A 15,169-nucleotide genomic window follows, 5' to 3' on the forward strand; every position below is an offset into this window, starting at 1 on the left:
GATCTACAATCAAAATACAACCAAAACAATAATTCAGCATGTGAGCTTCACAGTATATTAAGAAAATAAGTACCTGTTCAAACACCTGCAATGATTTCTCAGATGAATTAAGAGAGTCAACATACTGAAACCTATTCAGTTTTGAAATTCAGTTAATTTGGCACGTCCTCAAGTTTTTGGAGAAGACAAACAGCAAATGCAGACAAGCCACAGCATGAGCAGCCATGCGCTTTCCTGCCCACCTGCCTGAAACCCGACTCAGAGCAACTTCCCTGGCAATACCAGCCTAGTTTCATCTTTAAACTCAGCTCTCAGCCTGTCCATTAAAATGGTCAATAGCAATGCCAGCTGAGAAGCGTCCCTCACCAGGAACTCACTTTTACAGGTCATTGGCTAGTCAGACAACAACAGCTTCTGGCCATTACTGACCTCTCTTCAACACGAACTGCTGATATCCAGGAGAAAGACAAGCCATGAGCCATCCATTTTCTTACATCATAATTAAAGCACAACCAAACCACTCAACTGTTTCTATAGGATTTTGTTTGTACCAAATATAAACACACAGTCATCCTGCTGTATTTCTGGGATGTCAACACTAACATAAGAATCTGAACTCATTCAGTTCATCTACTGAGGCAGGAGCACCGTATAATAAGTAGGTGCTGCTGAACAGAAATTATCATTGGAACAGTTTGGGTAGCAAAATGTTCTGCTGCATCAACTCCCAAGTAAGCTGACAAAAGAGATTCAGACAGGTGTGTCTTACGATGGACAAATTAACTGTGATAAAGAATAAAATGCCCTTTAGATGGGTTGTGTTCTCAGTGCCATTAAAATGCAAAATGAATTTTTAAAAAATGCCATCTCCATAAAGCTCCATCAAACTTAAGAGAAAGCAAGCAAACCTGCCTGGACAACTGCCTGTTGGCAGTACTGTCTGCTTTGATGGCTCTGGTAAAACTGGCTTCCTTAGTTGATTAGTCCTGTCCCTACTGTACCATACAGAGTTATCTGATGCAGATAGATCTGAGGATTTCAAGAAAAACAGAGCAAAACTACCACCAAAAAACATACACTAAAGCCTAAACCAAAAGTAAAAAGCATACAGCCCGTTACTAAATCTTACAAACATTTAAATATTTGCCATTTGCAAAGCTTCTCAATCAGAGAGACAGACTGCATCATGCTTGACTCCAGTGAAATGTCTCCTGAGAAAGCCTGTCTTGATCTACAATCCTTATACTTGGGTTTTTATTTCTAGTCATATTTACAGGAATACATACACTTCCTCTAATTTCCTAATTGAGACGGCATGGCTTAAAATATGCCCATCAGCTATCAGATGACTGCAAATCCACTTGACACTCAACTAAGAGATACATATTCTCAGGCTTCAGAAAATAATCAGGTGCTCCAGATTTTCCTGCAGCTTCCTAAGGAGCGGATGCCCATGAACAACATCAACAACCAAGGCCACTGGTCCCATCCTGTCTCATAGGCCCTGTACTTGATGTGATTCACAGAATTGCTATCACAGTAACGATCAAGATACATGGAAATGACACAACAAAACCCACAACTGGCTGCATGTTCCCATTTTCCACTCCAAGCTGGTCTCTACTCACCAGGCTCTCGATCCTTAGTGGATATGCATTCTTTTATGGACTCTGTTATCCCAAGACTAGCTGCAGTGGGGAGTGGGCCAAGCAGGGATTCCAGTGCAGGTGGTCTTACAAGAGCTTCATTTCCATTTTTGCATTCCTCATCTTCATTTGTTTTTGCTCCATCCTTCTCATGAAGTTCATTATAAAAGTCCTTGTTTAAGTGATTAGCAGCTGCTTCCAGTTCCTCATCTTCTGCATCCTCCTCTCCAAGTATGCTAGAGCTATTATCTTCTACAGAATCTGTAAGGCAAGAAAACCCAGCAGATCATTGCATCCCATCTGTTACAGAAACTAAATAGAGAGGTGATCACTCAGAATAAAAATCTTTTAGAGAAAATCTGTAGAAATACATAATATTTCAGTACAACGTATGAACACATGATGTTTATAGGTGCTCTTCAAATTAAAATGGCTATAAAAATGTATTTTTGGGAATCAAGTCATCATTTAACATAGAAGTACCATGCTATCAAATCATGGCAGGTAAAAGGGTTTTGCAAGAGAAGTTGGCTACTTAGTGGTATAATTACAAATAAAAGCCAGCCAGTTCAACCTGCCCAAAGCCCTTCCATGTCACTTCACCAGCTGAGGAATTCAGTGGCAGGAGGGTCTAGATACTGGTCCACTACACTCTTAACGGTGAAAAGGAACATTCTCAGGTGCCAGTGCCAAGTTTATACTGCACCAGGAGAGAAAAAAAACAACTGAAATCATTAGTGAACTGTCATCGTAATTAACAATGCAGTTGTTTTTGAAGACTGATATATGAACCAACTAAATGGCAGAGAGAACCCCAAAGCAAAAGAGATCTTCTACTACGCAAGCATATATATGGCCACATTTATCACAATAAAGTTCACACACTTAAGACTGCCTGCAGGATCTGAACCTGTTACCATTTAAGCAGTCACAAGACTTAACAGACTTACCATCTTTAGTGAAATTGGCAAATACACCTTTTGCTTTTGGTCTACTGTTTTCTAATTCAATCTCTATTTCATCTTGATAGCTCGATATTTCGCCTGTGGTGTGGAAATAAAAATAAAACTCAGCACTCATGGATGCAATTTTGAACAAATGAGTGGTATGTTACACTAAACACAATTCATACCTTCAAAATCCTCCAGCTTTTTTGATAGTGCCTTCTCAAGCTGAAATTAAAATAAACAAAATAAACATGAAATTACTAAGAAAGCCCCAAAACTTTGTGAACTGTATATAGAGATAGAAACTTATAAGGCATTTTAAAAGCATCAAGCAGGTTTTGAATCCCAACTCAAATGACTCTGTAGTGTCAGACAGGTAATACAGACAAGTTTCAAAATACTGACTGGTTTTAAATGTTATCTGCCCCGCTCTACACTTCAAAATGAACCTTCATGCTGGCAAGCTGCAAAGAAAAGGCCCCCATTCTTCAGGAGTCAGACTCTATGAATGTACGTATAGTTGTGAGCAAGTGCCCAGGCCAGACACAGCACACAGGTGACAGCAGAGTAAGTACTGACCTACAACACCTGGCAGGCTCTTGAGAACGTGATGAACACACCTACAGACATGCCTTTAAATGATAGCATATTTAGAGCTGAAAAACAAACCCCCTGAAAAACTAATAATGTAACATTTGGTTATGATGGTAGTAAAACATTTTCCTCTGGTGCCAGCTTGAGTTCATGCTTTGTAAAGAAATTAAGCCACATGAGAACTAATCTCTGTGGAAGCAGGTGCTGAACCACACAAAAAAACAGCAGTCTCATTAAAGTAATGGGGTTATTATTTTCATATGCGTTTAAAAAATAAGTTGTATATAAGGGCACTTCTCCTGACCATGGGCATGTATCTCCTTAAAACCAGTACCTGGCTTCTGCTTCAGTCACAAACATTACACTTTTGTGACCATACCTGCTAACCAGGGTGGAAGAGTCCATATAGCACACAGAAGAGAAGTGCAGACACTAAGACAGCTACTCTAGACCTCCATGCCACAAGCTCAGCTTCACTTGTCATATGAGAGCCCTCAGTTTTTTAAGGACAAAAATATTTGATGCTTTGTTAAAACATCAGGGCACAAAGAGGGATACACACATGCAGCAGGGAAGCAAGCATAAAGAAGATAACAGTGCTTAGAACCACATCAGCTTGCAAAAAGGGAGCATCTGGGCAGAGTGTGCTGAGCCCTCATCTACAATACAGCAGCTGTGGGCTGAGCACTAAACACTGGTACCCTGCAAAGCATGGAGGCTCAGCTGGAGCTCATTTACTTGGCCACCCAGACCTTCTCATCTGCACTAACGAGAGCAGAGTCTGCACTTCCCACAGTGGCTGGCTGAGAGGTCAGACATCCTTGGATCACTCATCAGGGGATGTTTAAAGCTACATTTGAAGCTACATATTGGAAAGAGCATGTATCTCTGGAGGAGGAGGCAAGACTGATTTAGGAGAAAAAAAATAAAAATAGTTTTTGGTAACTAGGAAGCCTTCCCTTTGCCAGTAAAATTAAAAAATATCCTGTAGTTAATGGGTATCATTTGCACTAATGCTCACCTTTCTCTGAAGAACCTCAAAATAAATTTAACTAAGTGTTACCAAAGGCTGGTCAGTTAGGGTTTAGTATTAACTGATTCAAAAAGGAACATAAAGAGGGAGGAGAGAAATACAGAGAGCATCCGATTCAGAATTCACCTGCTGTATCTTCAGTTTTTTCTGACCAGCTGTAAACGAAGGAGGATCACATTCTTCTTCCAAGTCAATCTTCATAAATTCATCTATGGTTAGCTGACTTGTTGGCGTATCTTCAAACTCTGTCAACCTACCAAAGCATACAGCACATTATCATAACATCTTTAAGAATTCCTTTAAAAGTAACAAAATTTGTCAAATTGCTAACTTACTGAATAAACATGTCATCCTTAGAAACTCTGGCTCAAGTACAGAATACGTTAGATCTGAAGTGATACTAATTGTTTCATCTGCTGCAAAGAAAGTATCTTTTCATATCACAAATTAGCTTTTGTTATTAAAGTATGAAACACATGCTTTTCTTTATGAAAAAAGACTGAACAGAAATACTGCAGCCACTGCAGTCAATTAAGCATAGACTGACAAAACTGAGATGAGAAATGCATCTCATTCCTCCTGTCTTGTTGCTTTTGCTATCAACAACAACAAAACACATTTTCAAACTAAAATATCTGCCATCCTAGCTTAGGAGTACACTCAAAAATATTCCTGATATGTTAGCATGATTAATTTATGCAAAGCAAAAGTTAAAGTAACATCTTCAGCAGACTGGAAGAGGGACAAGAAGTGAGCTTTCCAGGGCACAGAAGCAGCAGTGAAGTAACAGGATCCTCTGCACGTTGCACAGATGGAACAGATGAATTCATGTAATTTTACAGTAATACATCTTGTATTTGTTTAATTTTCGCATTTTAGAAGTTCCTACCTATGTGAGAGATGGGACTAGCTCCATGGAGAACTGCCATAAAAGCAGCTGAATCTTTCAAAGGAATTGTACTTAAATGAGACCATGTTGTCATAATTTCATCCACAATTCTCAGCATTTTACACAGGTGGTTGAGAATGAGCACATCCATTTTACAGATGGAGAAAGTGAGACAAAAGGTTAAGCACAAAGCCAGGTCAGGAAATGTCTGGCAGAATGCTTTTGTGACAGAAAGTGCCCTTTTAATAGCATCAACATTTTCCATGGGAAAACGGCAGCTGCTTCACTTGAATATTCCCATCTTCCAAAGGAAGCAAAGCTGACAACAGCTTCCATCTGCTAAGCTAGGAAACTAGAAACAAGTGATTCAGTACTCCCAGCACAGGACCCTTCAGCCTGTCTCCTCCCCAAAACGCGGCTGAGGTTTTCCCTTCTGCCTCCAATTGCAACAAAACTCCTTCCAAAGAAATATTATCCAGGAGAGAAATCCAGCTTCCAATCAACTCTAGGGTCAAAGCAACTGGCTATGCTCTCTCTATATATCCTAGCAGTACCTGTATTTATTTTTTTATTATTTTTTTTTTTACAAACTGAGGAACAAGACAGCCCATACACCCTGCTCCCAGAGCACAGGCCACAAGCCACGTGGCATCTCATGCTGTGAAATGAGCAGGGAGAGCTCAGCACCTCTACATAAAACCTACAGCAAGCAGCACGCTGACACCACGCAGGGCTATGCCTGCCAGAATTAGTGCTTCTGAGGAGATGAAAGCCTCTAAAACCTAGTCTTGCTTTTGGAGTTGAGCCATCTCCCCGAAGCCCCAAATTAGCCATGTATTTGAGAGTGACTGACAGCCCAAAACTTTCCCTCAGAGTACCAGGGACCGGCTCCCTCCTCCTCTCTTTCAGATCAAACTGGAAAGGAGAGGAGGATGCTGTTGGCAGCAGGAGCACCCAGCTTTTAATTAACAGCCTAGAAATCTTTCTCAGCGTTAATGGGCTTCCAGTGTGCATTACCCACCTTCCAGGAGGGAGCCTCATCTATCAGGCTAGAGGAGAAACCTGACTAGGCATTGTTATTATTATTTTAATTCAGGATTCATTTAATGCCAAATCCATGCATCACTTTAGGAACATGGATCTTCCCAGCCACCATCATTAAATTACAGTCATCCATCTCTCCACATATGAATCATGCACTCACAAGTAGTCCCAATTCAGCAAGACTTTTCTTCCCAACCAGTCTCATCTAGTCAAAATGTTATTTTCCTCCCACTGTAAAAAGCCAACACACTCTTTGGCAAAGACACCCAGTTTGTTTACCCCACACTCGCCCCAAGTTTGAGATGAGCAGCCAGACCCAGAGCCCAGCCAAAAGAGCAACTCCTCCAGGCATGAGGAGCAACACAGAAAACTCCAGTAGCAAAACCAGTTGCTCATGAAGCAACTCATCCTCATTGGGGATGAGATGACCATGCCCAGTTTCAACACTTAACCCTGTGGCACGTCTCCCTGCGGACACCTGAGGCTCTGTCTGTCTTCCTTGTCCACCATGTTGTGTGACTCGCGTCACGTACCCTGCACCCATCAGATGTTGGCCCAGGAGCCTGGCCTCAAGTGCCAGCTTCAGCCCTGAGCTAGAACAGCAGCACAGGTCTTTCCTAAGACCATCCGTGCATCTGCACTAGGACACGTCATGTTTGCTGGTGGTGCTAGCAGGGAGCTCAGATCCACAGCACTGTTCGACCATCCAACCCAGCCACCAGCATCCAGTCCCACCACACCTGCGCCCTCCTCTTCCTCAGTCCTCATCCAAGCCCACCGGGGCAAGGGCTGGTGGTGAGGGCTGCCACCACAATGGTGCAGGCACAGGCTGGTGGGCAAACCCAAACTTGGAGCAGCATGTTATTTCGTAACTCCTCACTGGTCTTCACCACAAGGCTCTAGCCTTCCTCCTGAAATGAAGGACCATCCCTGATGGTCAGGATCACAGCTTGAGCATCATCTCTGTGGGAGAGCAAGCTGTTCACTCAACATTTTCTCCTTTAACTTGATATAAACAAATACCTGTGCTTGCCAACCACTCGCATGCCTCAACACTTTACATTGGCTGATATCCTCCTGTCTGTGTATTTTTAAACATTTCTTTAATTTTCTCCAGTGTTTGGACACATGCCACCAAAGCAACAAACTGATGCAGGCAGCAGTCTGCACCGCGTGAAACAAGGTAACATTAGTTTGGCAGCTGAGAGAAACTGACGCAACCTTAATTCTAAACAGAATAATTTCAGCAGCAAGGGAGTGCCCTGCTGAAATAAATAAATAAATAAATAAATGAAAATAGCTGCGGGCTTTTTTTTAAGTTCCACATAAAAATTATGTCAAAGTTCATTTTGCACTTTTGTTAATCTAAAAAAATCTAATCAGAGTTGCCATTTCAAGGCAGGCACAGAAGGAGGAAAATAAACAGATATACAAATTAAGATATTATTTCCTTGGCATGAATTCAAAAGGGCTCTAAAAATTGAAATTTGGCAGACAAGTATCGTCTATTTATAGTCGAAGCAGAGTCAACCACTACAGCTCAGCTTCCAGTATAAACCCTCCTCTTACAGCTTCTCACAGCAAACTCTTTAAAGCAAATTCCTTTGGGAGAAAAGTTTTCCTAGAGCTTGGTGTCATCTGCCCCTAATCCCAACCCTTTTTTTTCCCAAAGAAAAATGTCTACAGTTTTTGTTCCATCTGTTTACAGAAAAAAACACACCTCATCTTCTGATAATGCACTTTTGTGCCCAAAACAGTAAACAATTCTGTTCACACTTAATTTAGCTCCCAATAAGGGAAAATGGGTCAGTCATTTTGAAGTTACAAGCAATGTTTTTTTCACTTTGTTTTGTTTCAGTGATACCAACCAGTGTAGACTTATTAATCCAGTCTACAGATAAGGATAAAAACCAAAACAATTCCTGTGTGTAGCTAGCTGCTCAGTTTTAATGTTGGATTTAAATTCTGCAGCAGTGAGGTACAACAAAGCACATAAAAGAACAAGATCTTCTTGAGTCCAACTCACAAATGCTTCAGGAGTCCAAGTTCAACCTCCAAGAGGGACTTCTAAGCAGTGATCATTTAGGAAAAGCCCCAGTCTCCTCCTACTTACACCCAATCAGCACCCAACTCTAGAAATCAAGCAGCATAATGCAGGGGTATCTTGAGCAGAACCTCTATACAGAAGGGCAAACAAATTTTAATTTCAGTGACAATTGGGTTTTTTTAAGAGTGAATGTGAAATTCAGCCTGAGCAGGCAGTCTTTAAATTACCTGTTGTGAGAGGTATTTTCACACTACTTAAAATATTTTATTAATGGGTTAAAAAAACCCCAAACCACAAAGCTGAATATTGGCATATTGTTAGCAGAAACACATTAAAAAACCTTTATTGCAAGATAAGCGGCTGGTGGTAATTAAATTCCTCTGATTTTTCCCAAATTAACAATATAATTAAAACCCTAAATAATAACTTACATGTTAACTACATAATCCTAAATGTCCTATCAATTATAAATATCCTAGTAAAAGATCAGCTGATTTGACAACTCAAACATTTGCAAACTCTGGAAAAGTAAGGGGTTTATTTTTCTATCTTAGTGAAGTACCAAAATATTACACTATATCCCCACTGTTTTAACTTTACCTTCATCAGTGCTACCTACCACACTAAACCTGTGCACTCACTCATAGGAAAGAAGTTCAGAATTCAAACTGGTGTGCCAATCCATCACTATTTTTATACTACAAAGTTCAGTCTATTGCATAATCCCCTCCTCATTTTTTTCCCCAAAACCATACAATGTTCATGCACAAACTATTTATGGAAGTATGTAAATACATACCTAAAAGTGATACTTAATAGAGAACATGTATCAGAAATATTTATTAAATGTCTCCTACATGACGTGAAAAAAGTTTTCTAGAAGCCACCAGTATAAATAAACAGAAGTGGAATCTCCTTATTTTAATAATTGCACATATATATAGTTTTACAAGTACTTGCAGCCATATAAAAAGGTATTTTTTAAGCCTTTATGAATGAGTACCTCATTACTAAAGGCAAGGATAAAATTAGAGGTGATCCAGTTACTGTGATTTTACAACTTACAGCTTATCACCTGAGCTGTGCCAAATTATAAACTAGTTTGTCTGTTCCCAGCCCAATGCAACTGTAAAGAGAAGTATTTTCACTTAAACAACTTGCATGGTGTACATTAATACAATTTAACTCTTTTGGCAATGGACTAAGAGCATTCACATACAGTCATTTACAGCAAATTAACTGGTGACTGATAATTTATGGTGCACATTTGCAGGCAACTCTCTGGCCTTTTTTTTTTTTTTTTAAAGTATTAAAGAATACATACCTGGGAAGACTTATTGTACTAAATAAAAGCACCTTTTGGAATTAGTTGCTTTTACTTGCTCACACCAGAAAAGAGATTTAAAATTATCACAAATTTGTTAGCATAAATTTTAAAGCCCTGATTCTGCAAACACACATGCAGTTAACTCAGGTTAACACTTTTGTACATGTTAAGCCCACCAGTAATCCCAGCAACAGATCTCCCTGTCCACCAGCCCACAAGTCCATCAGCCTAAACCTCCAGGAATTTTTGGTTTTAGGTTTTGTTTGGGTTTTTTGTGTGTTTTTTTTGTTCCCCCTACCCCCCCCCCCCCCCCCCCCCCCCCCACCCCCCCCCCCCCCCCCCGCCCCTTAAAGTGTTCACACCATGATAATGACACAATATGCATTCCTTAAAATTGTGTTTCGTTAGCATGGTTCCTCCACTGTGGTCTGTCAAAAACACTCTATGATCTCCTGGAAAACAAAAATAGTGTGCTGCTTAATTTCCTAACAGCCACTCAGATAAGGAAAGTCAAACACAGAGAAAACTGTTTACAAGATCTAAGCCCAAGTTAGTGCTAATAATTATTGTTTCAAAAGTAACAGACACTGAATAATCTTGAAATGACATTTTAAAAACAAGCATGGAGTACCAAAGTATATTAGGAATCTAATTAATGTATTAGCGTACTAGCTGTAGAGAAGCCAGATTTATAAAAAGCAACATTGCCTGGGAAATTGGATGCCTCAAAAATAGAACCTTTTTTTCACTAAAACAAGACAACCCAACTCACCCAAGTATGCAATACCAGGCTGCATGAATCAAGTTGTATTTCACTTGCTATGCAAGAAAGACTTCTAGAAATCATCTGTAAGCCGCTTGAAATTATTTAACTGGAGACATAAAATATTTCTCAACTTACTTTCTTAGCTTACCACAACGGTGGCCAGAAAAGGAGCTCCATGGCCGCTAATCTGCGATCAGAGTGGACACCACCACAAGCTCCTTTACATGAAGTAACTTGCCCAGTTTTCTGAAAGCTCCTCTCCAAACCGCTCTTCAAACAAGAGCACCTCTACAGCTCTGACATACTGAGCACCCTCTGCCCTTCTCCGTGCTCACATACCTTAAGTAAACGGCTCTCACTTAATTCAGAAACCTTTCACAGGATTTTAGCACAGCTGCACTTGGATCACAGCTGAACACAGACTTCTTCACACCTTCCCTCCAGTTCTGACCCCGGCAAGGCTCTGGTGTTTTGGAAACCGTAACCTCGCAGCCACCTCCCAGCTACCATATCCCTGTTACCTTCTCCTCCCACCCCGACCCTGGACTCACGCATTGACCTGCTCCTCACTTTGTCTGTGCTTGCAGAAACCTACTCAGCTTGAGCGTGCCCTGGGAGAGCTTGGACATGAAGTTTCTGTGAGCTATATACTGCAGAAATGAAAGTAAGAGAAGCTGCAGGCAATACATTTATCTGTGTGCATTAATCTTTCATTTCTCCAGAAAATGGCCACCAAGGTCATCAACAGAGCTGTAGCTGGGTCCCTAGGACAGGAGCCAAGGACCCTCTTTACGAAAGCCCCTGCCTCATCTCCAACGGGTACATGGAGATCCTTTGCCACAGATCTCGTCTTCCTTCCCCCAAAAATACTATTTTTTTGTGAGAAAAAACATTCACCTCAAAAATGAACACTTTAAACCCATTCTGGCCTTTCAGTTCCTTCTAGATGAAGCTTTACTTCTGAAGTTCATCACAAATAGGTTTTTTGAACAGGTAGGACTTTATGGAACTGAGAAGAAATATTTTTAATGTAAAATGCAGATCTATTTAAAGATAAAGAAAATAAGCCAAAGAAGTAAAATGCAAGTGTTAACAAAGATAAGCTGATTTTTTTTTTTTTTTATCATTTCCACTGAAGAAGTGTGTAAAATCTTAAAGGGCCACACAGTATTAGATAATGCATAATGGACAAATATAACAAAAATTATTATCACTGCAGATAAGACAGAATTTAGAATGCAGAGCAAGTATGCAAGAGATGAATAAAGAGATGAAGGGGCAGAGTATGTAAAGGTTAAAAAGGCAGCAGCAAAGACAGATGCATTGAACACAGGCACAAATTTGAATTTTAAAGTAAATAAAAGGGTTGGGTTTATTAAAAGTTAATTTCTGCTATCCCCATAGATGATTACACAGAAAATAACAATTTGACTAATTAGTTAATATTTGCACAGTACTTTGAATATATAAAGTGGTATATAAGTTAATATAATTTCAATTACACTGGAAATGAGATAGAATTATCAGTGCATTTATTAATATTTAATACATTCGCTTTCAACAACAGCAATGAGCTTTACATTTTAATTGGGTGCTTCAAAACCTAAAGCTAGAAGGCCCTGCGAAGTAACTACAAAGTTTTCTTACCAAGATCCTATGTAAAACCCACACATATTAAGAATAAACACACTCTGGTTTCTAAGCAAACAGGTGGTTAAATTAAGAACTCTTGATTTGAAGATGAGTGACAGGTCCACAGGCCATGCTTTGTAACTTTTTCCTTCCAGAACAGATTCCCTTATGATCAGATCATTCATTTTTATGACCTGAAGGTACGTCACATTTTTGAGAACCTCCTCCCAAGAGCTACTCTTGCAGGACAAAGTGGTGAGAGGTGATAGACTACAGGGATGTAGGGCTTGGTGCTCTCCAGCTGATGGACAACAGAGAGAACTAATCCCCTTTTACACAGTTGCATTAGCTGCACTGCACAGGATAGTGTCATCCTAAGGGAAGGGCTGCCACCTCTTGCTGAGGGTCTTCCCAAAACAGGAAGCCAAGCTGGGCTTTTTTAAAAAGCATTGCTCCCACATCTTCAGCCAAGCCACTGATCAGCACATCCCTGTCCCCTGCAGACTGCTGGGCTGCCTCCACAGGGTGTGGGAAAAGGCACCTTGTGTCAGTGTTGCCCCTCCCCTTACAGATTTCTGCCATGGAAACCCATTGTCACCGAAAGCAAATCCAACTTCCAATGGCCTGTGCTTCCCCAGGAGCCATGTAGCCAACTGGGGACTAAATCAAACAACACATTCAGAACCCGCGGGCTGGACTTTTTTGGCATGATCTGGCCTCCTGTTTGGTTTGACTTCAGAAACTGTCAGGGCAAAGCCATCAGCAGTGAGCGCAGCATCCAACGCCATCCACTAATGACTGTTCACCCACCAACGCTCAACAACTTCACAACACACAAAGCAGCAGTAGCTCTTTACAAACCAGAGTAACTATAGCAATAATTAAAAGGAAATAAAACTGTACATCATACTGAGAAGCAAAGAAAATTTTAAGAACGTGAAACAAGTGCTTATTAATTTAGACAACTTCTACCTGATGGCATTTTGAGAGGAATTATTGAAAAACGAGGAACAAAACTGGAGCGTAGAAAGAGTTATTCAAAGGTATTTTTTTATTTGCCTCCATTAAATACTATATAACGTGCTCTTATTTGAAAAACATCAATCAAATTTATAGATTCGTGATAAATACAGTTGTAATTATAGCTGCCTGAGAATAATTCAGCTGTCACGTTTTCCCTGTCAAAGTAAATAACGCTGTCATTTTAGTTGATGTGTGTTGACTTGAGTAAACATTTCAAAGCATGAATTTTGAAGTAAGATTTCTTCGCTTGAAACAATTGCTCAAATTAATTTTCCTTCCAACTCTAATTCATTATGCTTATTTCCTTAATAAGAATGAACTCTAACTACTTAACCAAGGTATCTTGAAGTAGATTGCAGGTGCATACATCATTAATCATAGAAAATGCACATTAAAATACATGGCCTGCTGACCTGAGAAAAAAATGGCACTTGTACTGCTCCATCCTTATAGCTGTAGCACCTTAAATGACTTCAAAGACTTTAAATTTGTCCCTATACCACTCATGCATGGTAAAGAACTAGTATAATTCTTGTTCCACAAATTAAGATCTGGGGCAAAAACATTTTTCACAATTAAGAAGTTAGTATTATTAACAAGTATTGGACTGGATGTGCTTCAGCTGGTCTCAGAAAGGTGGAAAGAAATGACACCAGGGGGGTTTTCTAAGGAGAGACCTTGGTAGAACGACTTCAGAATTTACTGGTGGTACACAAATTTCCAACTGAGAGCAGCAGAAAGTATGGTATTGCACAGTTAGATGATTTTTTGACTTAATGAGGGAAACTGGATGACTGCTTCCTTCATGAAAATATGCAAAATATGACTAGATCTTAAAAACCCCCCACACACCAAAGATACTTGGGAAATTGCTGATAATTCCACTTTGGACTTCTTCAGTGAACTTGCCATTAGACTCACTATGCTGTCTCCTACTTATCAGCAGTGCAACACTATTCAATGTGAACACTTCAGCAAAACGTTCAGAAAAGTTCTGTTCAACAACAGCTAAAGGACAAGACTTTTCAGCACTGTATTCTGGATAAATGAAAAATAAATAAATATCCTGCAGTATATCCTCAGCTTTGAGAATCAATCAGTGATTTCTTCTGAGGACATGACAATACCGTTAACATTTCTGACCCAGTCTTTTTTTGCCTTCAACTCTTTAACTGTTAAATTGGGCACAGTGCTTCTTACCATCTTTGCTAAGCTTTTGAGGCCTTACATAAGAGGCAGGTGTTAGTGCTTAAAAATGACCAGCTAAAACATGTTGTACTTATTTTATTCTTGGCGCTTCTCGAAAGGAAAAGAACCTGGTTTTCTCTGATATACATTCATTTTCGACTACACCACTTTTTAGTACTGTAAACGAAAGATAAAAGCAATAAAACTGCACTGACCTTTTCCTTAATGTAGACTCACAAACCTTGACCACCCTGATGACCTCTTTAACAGTACGTCGGAAATCATGCATTCTTGCTGCCACGAGCAGAGCTAGAGAATAAGCAGGAAAAGTCAACGTCAAAAAGAGGAAAAATTCCTAAAGAAAACCAGAAAACAGTCAGATAACTATACCCTCTCTTTGTCCCTGCCTTCAGCTAAAACCTATACATGCTAATGCTCAGCTGCATCCCTAACTACAGGTGATTGACTTGACAAACCAACTTTGCTTCCTACCCAATAAAACTGATTGCAAATTACACCCTGAAAAATTCTATGCTTTCGCATTTGGAACCCACAGTCAACTACTTAAATACAGCACAAGAACATCTCATTGTTCACGTATCTTCAAAGTTACCATCTTTTTAGCAGAATTTATCAGTCATGAATAAAAAGATCTCCAGTTAATTTTCCCAGTAGCCAGGAGTGAAACACAAGCTGCTTAAGCAGTTATTCTCATTGCTGTCACCACTATCACTGTCTTGCTGGTGCCTTAGTGCTCTTCTGCAAGACCCTCTACACAGCTAGGTAACTTACTGGCTGCATTTATATTAATGTGTTGATTCAGCTCAGTTTTGAAGCATCAGCCCCATTCGTCCTGCAGTGGTTTCACTGTGCTGGTCAGTTTTACAAATCCAAAAGTTCTTCCTTTCAAAGGAAACTAAACTTCACCTCAGATATGTGTTTAAAGTGCTCCCGTTCCTAAGGGGAACATCAGGGGCTGAACTAACAACTGGTCCTTCAAACAACATGTGGCACAGACATGGAGGCCAGGAAA

General features: G+C 40.0%; 1 protein-coding gene across 3 annotated transcripts in view; it reads right to left on the reverse strand.

Annotated features, from left to right (window-relative positions):
• BRF1 (BRF1 RNA polymerase III transcription initiation factor subunit) overlaps positions 1-15,169 on the reverse strand; it is a 517,924-nt gene that overhangs the window by 417,385 nt on the left and 85,370 nt on the right. For all 3 annotated transcript variants that reach the window (XR_007889705.1, XM_051621438.1, XM_051621439.1), the window contains 5 exons: positions 14,352-14,445; positions 4,347-4,473; positions 2,779-2,818; positions 2,597-2,689; positions 1,629-1,907 (listed from right to left, as the gene is read on the reverse strand). Coding sequence is in view for 2 of the 3 variants with exons in the window: in XM_051621438.1 (XP_051477398.1) it covers positions 1,629-1,907; positions 2,597-2,689; positions 2,779-2,818; positions 4,347-4,473; positions 14,352-14,445 (633 nt within the window). In the remaining variant the exon portion in view is untranslated. The remainder of the gene's footprint in view (positions 1-1,628; positions 1,908-2,596; positions 2,690-2,778; positions 2,819-4,346; positions 4,474-14,351; positions 14,446-15,169) is intronic.

Source organism: Apus apus, chromosome 5 (assembly GCF_020740795.1).
Source record: "Apus apus isolate bApuApu2 chromosome 5, bApuApu2.pri.cur, whole genome shotgun sequence".
In the NCBI taxonomy this organism is placed as follows: Eukaryota; Metazoa; Chordata; class Aves; order Apodiformes; family Apodidae; genus Apus; species Apus apus.